This window comes from Hydractinia symbiolongicarpus, chromosome 4 (assembly GCF_029227915.1).
Source record: "Hydractinia symbiolongicarpus strain clone_291-10 chromosome 4, HSymV2.1, whole genome shotgun sequence".
Lineage (NCBI taxonomy): Eukaryota > Metazoa > Cnidaria > Hydrozoa > Anthoathecata > Hydractiniidae > Hydractinia > Hydractinia symbiolongicarpus.
Window position 1 is genome coordinate 23,930,718 of NC_079878.1, and position 17,212 is coordinate 23,947,929.

Consider the following 17,212-nt stretch of genomic DNA (forward strand, 5'->3'; position numbering starts at 1 on the left):
CTCCATTCTATATGCTACAACAATGCTAAGCCGAGCAATACGCGTTCTGTGATAATATTTGGACTTCTTTCTTTAAACTTATGAGTAATTTTTTCACATTCAACTTTTGCGCTGCAACGAAACTGCTTATTTCTGCATTTATAAGTTTTTATTAGATAATGTTAATTTCCATCATAGCAATAAATAGATTGGCAACATCCATCTATACATAGGTCAACAAAGCAATTAGCGCTCCACCACTAGCTTTGTTTTTCATTCAATATCAGATCACAGCCGGCACACAAGAAGCACGCGGGAGTGCATACGGGCTTTCTAACCAATTAAATCGATAATTTTGTGGTTTAAGTTGTTTTCGGGATGGACATAAAAAGCATATACGTTTTTGATTAATTCTAATTTCCTTTTAATTTTAACGACTTTCTGTAGTGAGAGAAAATGTTCCTTTTTGTTTGTGTATAATACAGATATCAGCGCTTGTTATAAGATAGTTTCGCATCCAACGCTCTCAAGATTGATACCAACAATTCCTAAAAAAAGGTCTGTGGATTATTTTTACCTTTTTTTGTCTACAAAAATTCGTAAGCTTGTGGAAGGAATCAAAATATTTTAAGGTTGACATTTAAATTTTGCAAGTCAGAAAATTTTTTCGAGATTTTTTTTCTTTTTCTTTTTCGTCTATCTGTTCTCTTTACGTCTTCATGTATTTTTGCTATTGTATACTGAGATGCTGTCTTTGCCATATTTTATTTTCATATCAACGAATTCTGATTTATCGATAATCAGTACCGTGAATAAAAAATATTACAAGCAAATAAATGATGAGTTGATAAAGCTTATCGTGAAGACAAAAGATAATTAGTTTTGTTTGCGATTGCTAGTGATTCTGTTTCTTTGATGGGACTGAAGTAGAACAGCATAGCTACTTAGAGTAGTGTAATTTATTATAGAACTCAAAAATCAACATAAATTGCTATTTTCGCTTCAAAATTTAAGTTTCAAATGAGACCTGGGTAATAAAATATTAATACCCGGGTGTCTGTATCTGTGTAATTTTATTGTCGTGCTACGGGTGCACGAAAAACAAACATGCTAGGCAGACGTAAAAAATAGGAAGGCTAACACGGGGATTTTTCCACAGGCTAGTAACTAGTCTTTATATTAATACTATTTTTTGTTATTTTGTCTGTCGGCCAAAATCAAGTTGTGCTAACTAAGCAGGAAATATTGAAGCTATGAATAACAAATGTTATATATTTTTGCTACGCACAATCGTGGTAAACCAATCAGAAGCCTTGCTTTTTATGAATAACAAATCAGCCCATTTTTTCAGCCTGAAAATGTTAAAGTAGATAAAACGGTTAGGACTAAGGTTGGCTATGTTGCATTTTTTTGGTTCTGGGTTTTCGAAGTCTCTTTTTGTTGAGCTTTTGGTATTCTAAAAGCTTTTTATTTTTGTAATATTTTTCTACCCATTGAATAAGTCTTACACAAGCCAATTTTACGAATATCCTGGGAAACATACTTAGCCAGCTAAGCTAGCTAGATAGCTAGCTATTAGTTTTTATTCTATCCTGCTAGCTATAGCGGTATTTATGCTGTTCTGTTACCAGAAGTTTTTATTTTCTTTACTGTTAAGTTCTTTTCTTGTTTGGTTATCTACCTAGTTAAAAGTGAAAGTGGCTTGGTTGGTCTGCAACAACATGTTCAGAGGGTTAACCTTGTATAAAAAATACTTAGGTGATAACACAATTGACAGTTTAAAAACTTGGGTAAATGTCCAAAATTTATTGATACAATTATTCTGGACACAAGCAACAACAGTCTAAGTAGCCTGTGATATGCTAAATGTTGCTTCCAGTTAATATTGGGACTTTCACGAAATATTTTACCACATAATTACAATGGTGGAAGGTTGTTTGAATAGTTGCCATCTTTTTTCGAAGTAAACCGGTTATCATATGAAAAAGTAACATTAAAAGCGTTACCTATAGTTTCCATAAAACCCATCTCATCATTACCCCAACCATTTCGTAAAATCAAAAGTCCAGGTACGGACTAGGAACTAATTACCTAGGGTGCTATTTTGACGACAACTAGTAAAAAAAAATTAAAGTATTATTTTGGCATTAAATTTGTGACAAATGGTTGTTTGATGCGATGTATTTAAAAAACACAGAAGTACAGGCTTTTAATTATTAGATACCAGGCGGGGGACTTGGCGTCGAAACGCTGGTTAAGCTAGAAGTAATTGTGTCACCTGCCATTGAACGACTTGTGGAGCCGTTACTAAGAGCCGCAAACTGTGTCACACATTTAAGTGGAGCGCCTCAGTACAGACATGCAGTATATCGTAAATCGAGTAAATAATATACAACATTCTAGTGTTTCGGCTGTATTATATTTTTCAAAAAATAACTTTACTGCAAATTCAGTTGGAACAAAAACACAGTTCACAACCCGTTGTTACCCTTTAGCAAAACAGTCGGTCAATATTATTTTATTTAATAAGTTTCCGTGAAATAAGTTTCGTGAAAGTTTAAAAATTAATCATGACACCGGGCTAACCACTCAGTACAGGTAAACCATGTCGCACATGCGTATAGGCGTAATATCCTTTTCAAAAAAACTTCATTGCAACTTCAGTGTAAACAAAGTCACAGGAAACAGACTGTCGTTAACACCATGCATAGCTTAGCACAGGTAAACCGTATGGCACATGAGTATAGGCGTAATACCATACCATAACTTATCGCAACTGCAGCTTTAAAAGAAATACCGGAGACAGCCGGTCGTTACCCTATCCAGTTTTGTTTTGCGCATAAGTATTCATAACAGTAGCTAGCTACCTGACTGCATTTAGTATAAAGATTGTTAAGAATCTTGTTGTAACCAAACTGTATTTTGGCTACATTAACTTTTTAGTCAGAGATGGCTAAAGAGCTAACTAGATAGCCACAAGCCCAATTACAAATAAATAATATACCAAACTGAATAAAAACTTCAAAAGGACAGGAATGAATAAGCAGGATGCTGCCTAAAAAGATTTGCAGCTGGAAAAAATCTTAAAATTAGATTGTTTAAGATTTATACATGGCTAGAAAACAAGATAATATATTCATCCTAGCATGTGAAACATACAAAAAGAGATTAAAAGGAGAACCTGACAGTATTACTTCCACGCAAAATGGTAGCCCAATCGTAGCATATTTTTTCCTTCAGCATGTTGTGGCGCGAGGAACTTGGATTAGTTATTACTAAAGATCGAGCCTAGTGGTCTATTAAGCGTGAACGGTTAAACAGAGCAGGGCTCAGGGATTTTCCGTGGGTCTCCCTACTCGCAGTAAAATTTTGCGTAACAGACAAACAAATGTATGCGGGTATTATAACATAGACGTTAGCCCGTAATAAAATCCACGGGTTCCCCGGCCTTTATATTTACCGTCGCAACAAAGTCGGTAAAAATATATCGCATTTGGTATTAATGCGTATTTTAACAATTTCGTGTTTCCGTAACAGGACGCATCTTTCGCGGACAGACACACAAAATACAGCTATTATTAAAGAGACTAGGCGTTAGTCCGTGGAAAAATCCACGGGTTCGACCGTCCTTTAAATTTACCCGTGGCAATAAAGTGGATAAAAATATTTTGCATTTGATATTCGTGTTTCTGTAACACGATTTTCTAACTCAGCGGGGGTCCACGGACAGACAGACAAGATACGGCTATTATTAAAGAGAAGTCGTTGCCCGTGGAAAAATCCACGGGTTCGCCCGTCCATTATATTTATCCGTCGCAACAAAGTGGATAAAAATATTTCGCATTTGATATTTTCTAACTCAGTGGGGGGTTCGCGCAGAGACAGACGACGGCTATTATTATAGAGATTAGGCACATCGTACATGTACACTAATTCATTTCGAATTTCCTTGCTATTTTAGAATTACATCATTTAAATTACCAATAATTTTAGGCTGTTACAATAAGTTTATTATGCATTGAGAGGTTCACTACAGAGGCGAATTGGGAAGAAAGTTAAACCAAAAGGATTTAGATTATTAGAGAGGGATTAAGTAGGCTTAAGGCTTGAGTATGGCTCGAAGTCACAGAAGCTTATGCTTAAACGGACTTCTCGGTCCCAAAAATGAACTGAAATCGGGGTAGAAATTAAATTTTACTGACATTATCGTAAGAGAAGGGAAGAAAAATTGTATATCAGCGAATGTCTAGTCAATTTTTGTAAAACAATCAAGACACGATATTTTGGACAACCAGCCAAATGATTTTCAACTGAAAATTTAAATTAGCGGTTGCAGGTTCGGAGGAGAACAATATTTTTTACATTTTTTTACAGAAATTTTCACATTGCTTAGGAATTTTCGTGGCGTGGTGTAGTCTTAAAGTCCGTGTTTCAGCGCGAGCATGTTTAGCGAGAGCCTTTATCACAGCTACGGGTCAACCCATACCATGTGAGGGATATACCCAATGTTTGGAAAAATGATAATGATACACGCTAGAACATTCGATTAAGGTCTAAGTCCATCTATATCCGAGTTGAAGAGTCAGCTTAAGTAAAGACATTTAATTTAGTATCAGTTCATGTTGTTGCACCCACCATTTATATTTCTTTTTTTGCTTGGTTCAGCTATCTGCCATATTTAACCTAGCTCCCCCTAAAATTGTATTTCTAATTAATTGTCTAGTTAGTCAACAAGAATAAAAATAATAACGGATTTGGCAAAAAAGTTAAATGTTAAAAAAAGAAACTTCACTTTTTCACTACATTCATTCTATGGCAATTTACTATAATAATAAACGGATTTATTTCTAACATATTCATCAATTCTAATCTTCCATCAGTAGTAATAGCGTACAGTAAAAATCTTTGAAACGAATAAAAAGGGGGAGAACAAAAAGAAATCGATGAAGGCATAACCTCAAAAATTTATGGCTTGAATCGAGGAAAAATTTCAAACAGATTAGTTAAGTAAAATAAAAAAGCACAGTGGTAGATGGCGAGTATAGATTTAATCTTATGAAAAAATATTGAGACTAAGGTATTTTTTCATCATTTTCAACCATAGACAAAACCGTCAGACGGTCAATGCTCTGCAGCCGGAATTACATTACGCCCCTCCACTTTTTTTTCTGTGTGAATGGCCTTGTATAGTACTTGGTTTGCTTGTTGGTAGCATTGGAATCTTTTCCACTAAAGAAAAATCTTACGACTTGTATAGAACCAGCAGTGAAAAGTCATTTACTGCGGTAAAAAATGATAACATCACTAGAAAAGATTGCCCAAAATTTTGTGGTACATTTCATTAATTATTTTGTTACTTCTTGTGTGGGAGTGCCGCCATTATATTTATTGGTATTAGAATTTGCTTTTGTTTTTTAATTAAATATGTAGCTGAACATGTAATGATTGTGGTACGATCAATAAAAAAAGAAAGAAAGTAAAAAATATTTCCGTCACTTTCTTGCGTGTTTTGTATATTTTTACATTTTCTACCATGCCACTGTCGTACATATACATCTAGTACCGGTCATTTTTAATGCTTCGACAATTTTATTAGTTATTCACGCACTGTAAGTAAGTAAGTAAGTAATTAAGTAGCTGGAAGGTTAAAAGTCCTTATGGATTCCATCCTAACGGCTAGCTCTTCCTCCCCTCCGACTGTAACGATGTTACATTACCGCCAGATATAGGTATAGGATTGCTCTAACTTGCTTGCCTGTCACACAAGCCAATTAGCGGTCAGTAGATGACACCAAATGGGCTGACAACACTACATTTAAAGTGCGCCTGAGTAGAGAAGTCGAATCTAAAACCTTATGATTACCAGCCGAATGCGCCACCACTACACCACCTCCACACTGTTATGGAAGCTCCATGATCTGGCTACAAAAAAGAAAATTATCAGTGCATGAAAACGTTCAGTTTGACCAATATAAGAAGTATAAAAAGTTATGATATCACACTTCCGTCCCTAGCTATTTGGACTTTCGATGTCAAACTTTTTTGCGTCCTTAATATCCTTTGTCGTACTAGGAAATTTCAAACTTTCCATTTGTAGACATATGCGTCATATCCGTACCGGAACAAAAATCTAACCGGATTATAATGAATATGTCCAGACTTAATGGAAACTTTAATAAAGTTTACCTCAGGAAGGAAGCTCTAGGAGCGTATGGTTGGCGTATTTAACATGGCGGTCTGTTTTAACTTCCGTCTATAAATTTTGCACATGCGAAATGTATTTTTAACCGTATGAAAACACACATTTAACAAGTGTTATCGCAAGAATGCTACCTTGTCATTTATAGCAAGAATTACACATTCTAATGTTGGCGTAACGATTAAATTTGCAATTTTCTGCAACTGCAGGAGAGTTTTAGTAAAGTCAAAGATATATAAATGGCTAAAAATAGGCAGATTGTGGGGACTTGTAAACGTATATTGATCTTGTCCTGAGTGTTTAATATTGACGTGACGTGAACGTTTCTCCAAGGCCAATTTTGAGTGTTTTGTAGATCATAAATCCATGCAATTTATTAATTAGAAGCAGCAAGGAAGCAGCGGACAGTATAATTACTATTCGGCTGTGCAAACCACCCTCACTAAGACTTTATATCGACGAGCGCTATAACACTTCAGGACTGCTTGTTGAAGTTCCGCTTTAACAATAATCTTATCACTTAAGCAAAAATGTTTAAAAATTTTGTATTCAATGATTCCAAAAATAACTTTCGATTTCTTAAAAATTGCTGAGATAATCAAAAGATTTGTAAAAGAATAGTAACTTTAAAACTTTTATATTCATTCTAATCATCCCGAAATAATTCTCTGTTTTATACACAAAGGAAGTTTAGTTGAACTTAAATTATCACAATATTAGATATTTTAAAAAAAATAATCATTAAGTATTTTTTATCTGCAGATGTTGGGACTCAGTATGGAGACGTTTAAATTATTCGCAGGATTAAAAATCTCGAGAACGAGTTGTCCATGTACTTTCTTCCAGCTGCGCGCTGAGGTATCAATTCTAAACGATTATTAAGATAAGGCTAATTAAACCTTCTCTGTTACATCTAGATAAGTAATCGTTGTTTCCGGTCATAAAACTAAGTACTCGTCTGAGCTAGATGAACGTAAAAGTAACACGTGGAAAAATCCGCGGGCTCGCCTGTTTCTTAAATCTTCGTCCGTTTTACATATTTCGGGCATTGCTATTTTGAGCATTCATTCGACAACATGTTAACAGGGTATAAAGGTAAGTGACTCGATGCTGAACGCCAGATGGAGTGCTTTAATGTGGGTTTAGCCGTTCCACATATTCAGGTGGGAAGCTTAGTACAGGTTTATCTTATGTTTTACAATAGCTTTTTAAAACTTTCCTGCAACAGCGCTTTAAATAAGTTAACCTCTCCTAAGAAAAGCATCTTTATCGTTCCCCATTTTGCAGAATTGTCGTGTAACAAACAAAATTTATCCGCAACGTCTGTTAACTTAAGCTTTTACTTGTCATGGCTCAGTATATCTAAAACGGTCACCCGACACTTTCAATTTTACGAAATAAGCTGACGTAAAGGAACCCGATTAATTAAAAATAAAATTTTATCCGCCGTGGAAATCATAATTGAATCAGATTGTTTCAGCATTGTCCACAGTAAGCCTGTCACTATATCAACAACCTTTCATCTAATTTATAACAGTGTAAAAAGTGTACCAATTAACCAATTACACTGTACATTTTTACGTTACATAATATCTATATTTACTACCTGTATACGCCTGTCTGTCTGTCACGAAAAATGATACCGCAAGTGACGCGCAAAGGGGTATAAAAAAAACGGGCGAACCCGTGGAGTTATCAGCGGGCCACCGACTAGTTCTACAAAATATCTCAAATTTAGTTTGTATAAGATTTATACATGGTTATAAACGTGATTATATACTTTTCAGTTATACTTGCTTTTATATTCCTTCGTCAGAATGTCGAGGCCGCAAAATATATAAAAATGTATAAAATCACCACTCGTGATTCGTTTACTACCCTCTAGCGATCGCAACAACATCGGTCAAAATATATCATATTTGTTATTTGTAGCTTCAAGAATTCGGGGCTTTCCAACCCACTTCTACGCCGACAAGCAGACAGAATACGAGTCAATGTGGATAAAAATATATCACATTTGCTATTTCGTGTGTCTGTAACACAACTTCTTTCTCGCGCACACACAGTAAAAACCGGGAAATAGTATAAAGGACTAGTCGTTAATCCGTGGAAAAATTTTCTGTATTCTTAAGGATTGAAATAGCATTGCAAGCGTCCAAAATAAAGCTGCGGCGCAACGCTTTTGGACAGAAAGACAGACCACGTGTATTGATATATATTGATTCCATGGAAGAATTTACGGATGCGTCGTCGTACATATTCCCATCCTTAGCACGAAGTAGTAATCTTACAGCTATTTTGTAAAAAAGACCGTTATTAATATAGGAGAATAGGAGAAATACCAAAATAGAAAAAGCTAAGCTATTAAAAATTTTATTTTTAAATATAACGATGTTACAAACATTGCGAGTTGAATATTGACAAAAGAATGCTAATGAAATGAACGAGTCATAAAATTAACGTGGTTTTTCAAAATTCGCGTTAATTTAAGGACTGTTAATTTCATGACTCGTTAATTAAAATACTGGTAATTTGGTGACTTTTTTATAAAGCTTAAAAAACAAACATTTTTTTTTACATTTTTTTTTACTATTTCTCAACGGTGTTCTTTTTTTCACCGATCTTTTTTAAAATAGCTTTTGTATAATCTTCATACCCTGATCCAAGTGGTTAACTGAAAGCACTTTTTCTTCCAAAATTTTTAAATTTTTAACAATGTGTTTCCAAACAACGAAAACTTTTATTTCGATTTCCAAACTGTCTTTTTTCTTCGTGTGATATCGCATACTCTCAAATTCGCATTAATTAAATGCATTTTGGAACAACCTTGCTCAACCGCGTTAATTAAATGCATTTTTCAAAATAATATCATTGAACCGCGTTAATTTCATGACTATTAATTTAATTTGCGATAATTTCTTGACTCGATTAATTTCATGGAAAAAAGAATGTGAACAAACGGATAAGAATTTCATTTATAGTGACGCTACATTTTGTTGCAATTTGTAGCTACTACCAGTTGTAAGTCTGTCGACTGTACGAAGGTTTGACTAAATGTTGAATAAGACCACATCAATCTCTATCTTTTAATTCCCATGCGAAGCCATTTCTAAAGCTACAACCCTGGACATTTTGGTATTATTTTAAAATAATAAAACAGCTAATAATCTGCAGCCAGCTCTACCTTTTGCAACTACCTGTAATGCGTCAGTCCCAGTTTCTACAATGCCTGCATTGTTGAACAATCTTCGCCACGACTAGTGACAGTCCGGAAATTTCGGAAAATAGGAAGTGCTGGATGTCAGAAAAATAGTGTTGTTTAGGGTTTTAGATCTACCAAAGTAACCTTAAGCCAGATAAAATAATTTAAGGTCAAATTTATGTGTCTTAAAACGGTTTTTAGGGATGACAAAAAATTTCATATTATGTCCGAGTTGTAGACCCTGATATTCTTACTTTTCTTATTATTGCTATGTTCTTATATTTTATAAAAAAAACTGGAAAGGTACACATGTATTGATAATCCCAAATATAGAAACTTAATAACAGATTTACTATTCCTAATAAAATGGTTACCTTTAAAATTGCTATGAAGGATGTTTAAAATATATATTTAAAAATTGATCGCCTCTACCATTGATGGAAATACATCGCATGCAAAAACGGAGTTCCTGCGGAAACTGACGAAGAAGTACATATATTTGTTGAACAAAGAGTTTTATTTCATTTCTTTTTAGTCAATTTTTAATACAAAAAATACTACCTTAAATTATCTGCTGCCATAAACAATTGTATATATATATATATATATCTACATGCAAGACTATTTTACAAAAATAAACAGTCAAAAAAACAGCACAGCTGTCTTTTCATTTTCTCAAAAAATATTTCCGTAATTTTCATTACAAAAAACAATCACTGACCAACTTTATTCTTTAGTAAAATCTCCTTCGAAAATTTGTACCGCAGTTTTTCTTTGTGTTTGTAGTTTATCAGTATACCAAGTTTGTAGTAATGTCTCAAAGCTCGAGCAAATTTCTCATATGTCATGTTGGGATTCTTCTTCACCTTTCCCCACAATGATGCAATTTTGCTTGAGTTGGTTATTTCAAACTCTCCTTCTTTGGGACACAGCCATCTAACACAGTCTGTGGACTCTTCGTTCAGCAGTTGCAAAACAAACTCGTACAAGCGGACCTTGCTTTCTAAAGTTATAAAAATGAAAAAACGATTATGTTAACTATTTTGAGATTGTGGGGAAAACTTTATCGAAAGAGAGCTTAGTTGTGTATAGTTATCGAAGTTGGAGAATTACTTGACAGGAAAATAGATTGATGTTTGCTCTTTTGCTATTTTTTTATTTTTTTTTTGGCATAATAACAGGTAAACTGATAATTAAATAAACATTTTGATCATGATAAAGTTTGAATGCCCATCGATGATTTGATAACGTTGGTAGTTTAACGGGAAGCACCAATTACGTATAATAACCAAGTTGCTGTTGGTGCGAGAAAGGGTACATGTCATATTGCTAATACCTGACCCGAATACACCATAACTACCGTGGAAACTGTAATTGAGATTGGATTCGACGTGATTGGAATATTTCTAACATTCTGTACGTGAGTGAACTATGATTAATTTCTGTAAGAAACTTTTGTTTTATTTTTCAGGTTTCTGTTTATTTGTTTGTTAGTTTTTGTTTGATTTGTTTTGTTGATTCCTTTTTGTTTGTTTTGTTTGTTTCATTGTTTTTTTAAACTTATTACATTTCCTCTTATTCGAGTTTCATTGTTGCGGTCTTGATAGCTACATTGTCATAAAATCAGGATAGTGTATAGCATAGATGATGCGAAGTGAAGAGAATTTATTGATATATTGATATAAGAATTCGAACATTATTGCTCGAATTCTTATATCAACAACACTCAGCTAATCGATCTGTGCATCTGTTTGTCTGTTTCTACGTACGTATGTTCGTTTCCTTGTCACTTTCAGACAGTGGTGGTTTGTGAAAGATGCATTACCATTAATTACCGAAAAACAGAGGCGGTTAAATCCATTAAGATGCATTTGTGTGCAGATTTAAAAAGGCCAAAAGTAGATTAAAACATGTTCCTACGCTTTGCAAACCTATGAAATCAACATCTATTGTGTATGATTAATTTACCTAACAGCAGGTCTTCTGGCTTCATTCCACGTCAGCAATAATAAGGCTACAGTAACTACACAATACGCAGTTCCACTTCAAATTAAAGCATCTTTAAAGGGCCTAAACTTTTACTAATTAAGCTACCTCTTTATTAACCGTTGTTTTTTAAGGGATATACCTTGTTTGGACATCTATTCTTAAGAATCTAAGATTTTCTCCACATTTTCAACATTAATGTGTTATAATTTACCTTTCTCACGAAAAATATTTGATTCAACTTTTTTGTACTTTTTCTGATGCTCTAACACTGCAGGATAGAGCGTAGATCTGCGATACTGTCGCATATGCTTTTGTTATGCATTTTACATATATATCCTTTTTTTATCCTTTTTTCAGTGACACGTTAAATAAAGATAAAGATCTCGAACCCTGATGATGCAAAATCTGATCAAAAGTTATTGTAGGTTTAAAACAACAAAAACAAAAAAATATATTCTTGGATCTGGGAAAACTACATTTAGGTAGACAGTGTGGGGGAGATAATATTTCATTATCACTTCATTCAATGTGTGGGCTATGTAACCATACCAATCTTTACAAAAGGAATTAACCAGGCTCTTGCTACGACTGTTTTTAAGACTTATTGCCTATACTCTCTTTATTAATATAGTTGTTTTTCTCACATTGTCGTAGGCAGACAAAATCAATAACATTCTATTTCGAGCAATTTAGGGATTGTTTTGATTGTTTGGATATTTCGTCTGACCGATGACCTGGATAATATATGAAATGGAAATACCTCGCGTTGATCTTTTTAGAAGTAAGTGAACACCTTTATTTAAGAGGGGTGGGGGTTGTTGGGTCCTCTTTTTAGAGAGTGTAGTAGTTGTACTGCCCTCATAGAATTCTTGAAAACGACAAATGGTATATAAAGACTAATCAAAATCGAAGAAAATATTTGACTTTGAAATGTCAATTTGACGTCAATATGTCTTGCTATGAGAGTATAATAGATCAGAAGGAAGGTCTTTACAAAAACTTTTGATAGAAAAAAAATGTTTTTTTCTTTCATTAATCAACTGTGACAAAAAGTACCAAAATCCCACTATTTTAGCAGTGAAAATTAAATTTCCACATCTTTTTGTAATAGGAAAAAATTAAAGCGAAACAAAATTTCTAACCATTACATCATATTGAAAGTAAAATTAACGATGTCCCAAAAAAAAAGTTAAACTAAATATAAGCTGTCCCTTTCAGTTGAAAAAGGAGTGAAGTGGTAAGTTTGGCGTTTAATCTCTCTAAAAACTCAATTTAAAGTTAAATTCCTGCTGGAAACTAAAAAAAAGGCAGAATCAAAAAAGTCAGGAAAACTAACAAAACTAATTATAAAATGGAATGAAGTAAATTAAAAAAAAAAATTATTTTAATCAGGCAATTTTTTTTAATCAAAAAAAATATTGCAGAGAGTTTGAAATTAGCTTATCCATAAATTTAAATCCCTGCGAAATTTAATCATGTTTTAGTATTTATTTTTCTTCCACAGGGAAGTGTATGAGATTTGTTTCGAAAAATCATTTTTCGCTCTAAATACCAAGCATAGACGGTAACAATCAAGAAAATAAGAATTTAGTTGTACATGATGTAAATAGTTTTTAAGAAAAGCTTCTGTCATTTTTTAATCGTTTGATTTTTTACCGTCTATGGTTGGTTTTTACTTTAAAAATGGTGTATTATTCTTTTATTTTTCGTTTTGATGTGCAACAAAAAAAATCCATGAAAAAACAGCGCTTGAGTTGAGTTGAAAGATTTCCGTGGGCTCATTAGAAACCAACTTATCGCAGCGGCAATCTCATTAAAAATGACTTGTGTTTTTCTTACGTTTTGTCTTCATCACGATATTTCAGCTTTGCTTACAGCTAATTAATTTAAATGACTCGTAACAATGCAATGATATAATGATCCTAAATTGCAGTTATAACTCAAGCAAAAATTGTAAAAGTATGTGCTATGAAAGTACAAAAGAATTAAATGTTTTTTTTTATATTTTCTACTAAATTCATTTGTCCGATTTTTTCAATTTAAAATACGCTGATGCTCCTCCAAAATGTCTCTCAGTAAATTGTTTCTCTTATCTCTAAACTGTTTCGGTTGCTATTGGCCTCCTGCTGTAAATACTTCGTGTCACTGGTTAAATGCTTCATATACATTAGTTTTCGAAGAGTCCTCTCTGTAGAAAAAGGGTTGTGCTTAAGTTTTTCTTAGTTTGCATAGTTCAAATTTAGGCAAAAAAAAATATGTTAGAAATACAGGCCAATGGGTACATTAACCCTCCCCTCCTTCCGTTAGGGTGAGAGTATACTCGAGATTTAAGATAAAAAACTGACCTGTTTGAAATTGATTCTCTTCAGTTGTGTTCCGCATGTTAACAGGTGTCACCTCACTTTCAAAAAGACAATCTGTTGATTCGCGGCGAACTTGCTCCATTATCTGCTTTAGCTCTTCATAGCTATCAGTTTGGTTTTCGGGTTGAAACAAATCGCTGAAGTCCATTGAAATAAGGTCTTCCATTTGAGGACTTGGTAGATTGTTAAACGGGTCGTCGTTTTCATCACCTTCGCTGTGACAATCACTGTAAAATTGTGGATAGGGTCGCAATGGATCCATCATTCTTCGATGCTGACGTCTTTCCAACATTTGTCCAGTCTTGAAAATAAAATGTTTTGCAAAATGTATTTATTTTATATGCGTATGTGTGTTATATATCTTTTTGTAACAGAGTTAATAACTTTCGTACGTTCCGGAACGTATGCACCCACGGACGAAACTTCAGTTAATCTATTATCTGCCACTGGTTTTAAATTGCCGCTGATGGTAGTTAAGAACTATATATATTTTTCTTTCCTAATTTGCAGACGCTAGTGATGTAACCAAAGCAATGATGGTAACAAAAGCTGTGTAATTAGAATTTGATGTCGGATTGATTGCTTTCTTTTTACTGCGCTATGTATGTCGTAACAAGAAAACAAAGAGAAATACAGATATAGACGAGTTATCACTTATTATTATTCGAGTTATCACTTATTTAGAATAAAATGGAAGGCATATATCCCGTTTAAAACAATAATATGTATGTTGTTTTGATACACGTTTGGTAAAAAATTTAGTTAACAAATGGCTTTTACTTCTTTTAAATTTGTGAACACAGAGGAGACAATGGGTGTTTTTTTCAGTGTAACAAGTGTCTTTACGTGTTGACAAACACTTCAACTCTTGTATTAGGCTTTGTTATTTAAGTTGTGCATTATTATATATTTTAATTGGGACAGCTATTGTCTTTTGACACATGTTAATTGTTGCTGAATTGCAGAAAAACTTAATAGCTAAATTGAGTGCATCTTCTGTTGTTTGAAACTTGTTACCTGTTTTAAAACTAACTCGTTATAAAATGATATTGTATTATTGTTTTAAACAGAAGAAGAGGTGGCCAAACCAAACTAATGCTTTGTTTAGCTGTAGTGTATCTTTTTTTCATACGCCTACGAATTCATACAGAATTTGAAACTTTGCATTTAAAATGTCGACTTTCTATAGCAATTAATATCACTGCCCACGAAATGTTATTGTTTTATTGTCAGAAGGGAAAATGATGATAGACATTTCCCATTGTCAGAAACATAAGAGATGTATTTACATGTATGTAGGCGTCGAAAGTATTGAATAAGAAAACAAACAAGAGAGTTGAAAACAAAAATTACGCATTGTGGCTTAAAAAAGTAATTTTTTGTTTGTTCGGGCCAGCTACGAATGCTTGAACAGAGAGTTCAGATCCCTTAATTTGAAACATTTCGTTACATATGCAGTTTTTGGTGGAAAATGTATGCATTGTTCCGGTGAAGATAAAAAGGAATTGATAATAACATATAAATATACTTTTCTGCCTAAAAACAAAGCATGACGTTTACTTAATACACACTTATGTGACCTGACATCATTGAGACAGCAGGAGTGAGAAATCTTTCTCTTTTTAGCTGTACATGAAGTTATTTTGTATTAACGTATAATGTTGTAAGATAATGAACAATGTGAAAATGTCTATTTACCAATGCAACCAACCATTTACCAACCTCTACAACATGAAGCGTATTTTAGTCTTCAATTACTGCTGGAACCGATGTGTCATTTATGTAGCGAATACATCTTTCAGATATTTTTTAGGAATAAAATACACTTACTACATAAAGAACAATTTCTTTTATTAAACAAGCCTGTTTCAGCATATTCAAAACCATATATTTATACAAGACGTAAAAATGTCGTCAATAGCTTACACGATTACCTACAACGTATTTCAACTTTTTAATTTATGGTCTGAGACGAATTATCTACAAATAAAATGAAAAATGATAAGCCGAAACTAGCAAGCTTTTTTTTTAAATACTTTTTCTGCTTTTTTGACGTAAATGTGAGATTTGTACACCACGCGCTGCATTGCAAATAGAAACAATTATTTTCGCACACATCAGCGAGAGAGAAAAAGTCATACGCTTTCTTTATAAGCAACATAAAACTTTAGCTGAAAGTAAATGCTGTTTACTTGTTGCTTATGGGTTACCTGGGAAGAAAAGGGTGTGTTAACCTACTTGAGAAGACCAGATTTACCTGTTTTCTTGCGCAGGCTGGTGTGCGAACCGAAATTAAATTACTTTTCAATCCCGTTTGCCGTCGTAAAAGACGATGTATGATTTTAAGAACAAGGAGAGAGTCTGTTGCTGTCCGTTTCGTCCTGCGGAGAATTTTCTTGAAGTGAGAGAAAGTCTTTGAAGACTTATTGGGCCATTCAATGTGAATTTTATCTCAATGTTTAATTCCAATCACAGTATGGAAAGTAAATTAACACAGTAATTAACGTACTTTTTACTCCTTGTATGGTTTTTTAGAACGACACACTAGACTGGAATGCTGACAAAACAATTTCTTTGTTTACAGAAACTGCAATTTAATAGGCTTCGCATTTAATCTCGTTAACACAGACTAATATATTGTATAGATCTTATGAGTCAAATATTGAAAATAAATTTTTAAGGGTTCATTTAGATATTGATATGCTAGTTTAATTATTAATAGTGCCTGTGGAAAAATTTATTGAATTTAGCCCGGTGGTACTTGCAGCCCACCTTACCTCACAAACAAAAAGTTGGTTGTAACATGGAAAAATCTTCGGGTTCAACCGTCGCACATGTTTTCTGTCCTCAGCTTATCACGTACATATTCCAGGCACCGCTATTTCATGCATTTATAGTACAAAGTAACGAATCGACCACCATTTTTAACTAAATAAGAGCATTCGTAAAGGAGATTCCCGTGGTTTTTCAAGTCAATTTCATTATTTTCTGCGCGCTATTTTTCTATTCGTTTAAATCATAAAGATGAAGTTCGCTACATGGTTAAGCCATCTAGATGTACTAAAAACTCAGTGCCGTAGGAAGCAATTTTATTCAGATTTAAGGTCTCCGTGAGGGAAAACCATGCTTTTGCCCGAGGAACGATTTTAAAAATCTGCTCATCCAGATTGCCGGAAACGCATCAAAATTCAACAAAACTGTATATATAGTTTGTATGTACATTATGTTAAAAAGGGAATAAAACATGTAAAAAGGGGAATAAAACATGTTAAAAGGGGAATACAACATGTTAAAAGGGGAATACAACAACAAAAAATTATTAAGGGGCGCTAAATCCCGCCTTGTGAACCCTCCTCCTAAATGGCTGTCGATTACAAATTATTTTGGAATATTAATTATATGCTGATGGCGTGTTTATAGAAAGGTTTCACAATGATTGCCATTAAGAGCAAATTTAAAAAATTAATGCCTTAAAATGAC

The 17,212-nt window shown here is 33.6% G+C and overlaps 1 protein-coding gene across 3 annotated transcripts in view; it reads right to left on the minus strand.

Moving 5' to 3' along the window:
- Nucleotides 1-9,878: 9,878 nt before the first annotated feature.
- LOC130641950 (ETS-related transcription factor Elf-5-like) overlaps nucleotides 9,879-17,212 on the minus strand; it is a 32,835-nt gene continuing 25,501 nt past the window's right edge. For all 3 annotated transcript variants that reach the window (XM_057448980.1, XM_057448979.1, XM_057448981.1), the window contains 2 exons: nucleotides 13,715-14,033; nucleotides 9,879-10,383 (listed from right to left, as the gene is read on the minus strand). In XM_057448980.1, coding sequence (XP_057304963.1) covers nucleotides 10,094-10,383; nucleotides 13,715-14,033 — 609 coding nt within the window. In that variant the 3' untranslated portion in view covers nucleotides 9,879-10,093. The remainder of the gene's footprint in view (nucleotides 10,384-13,714; nucleotides 14,034-17,212) is intronic.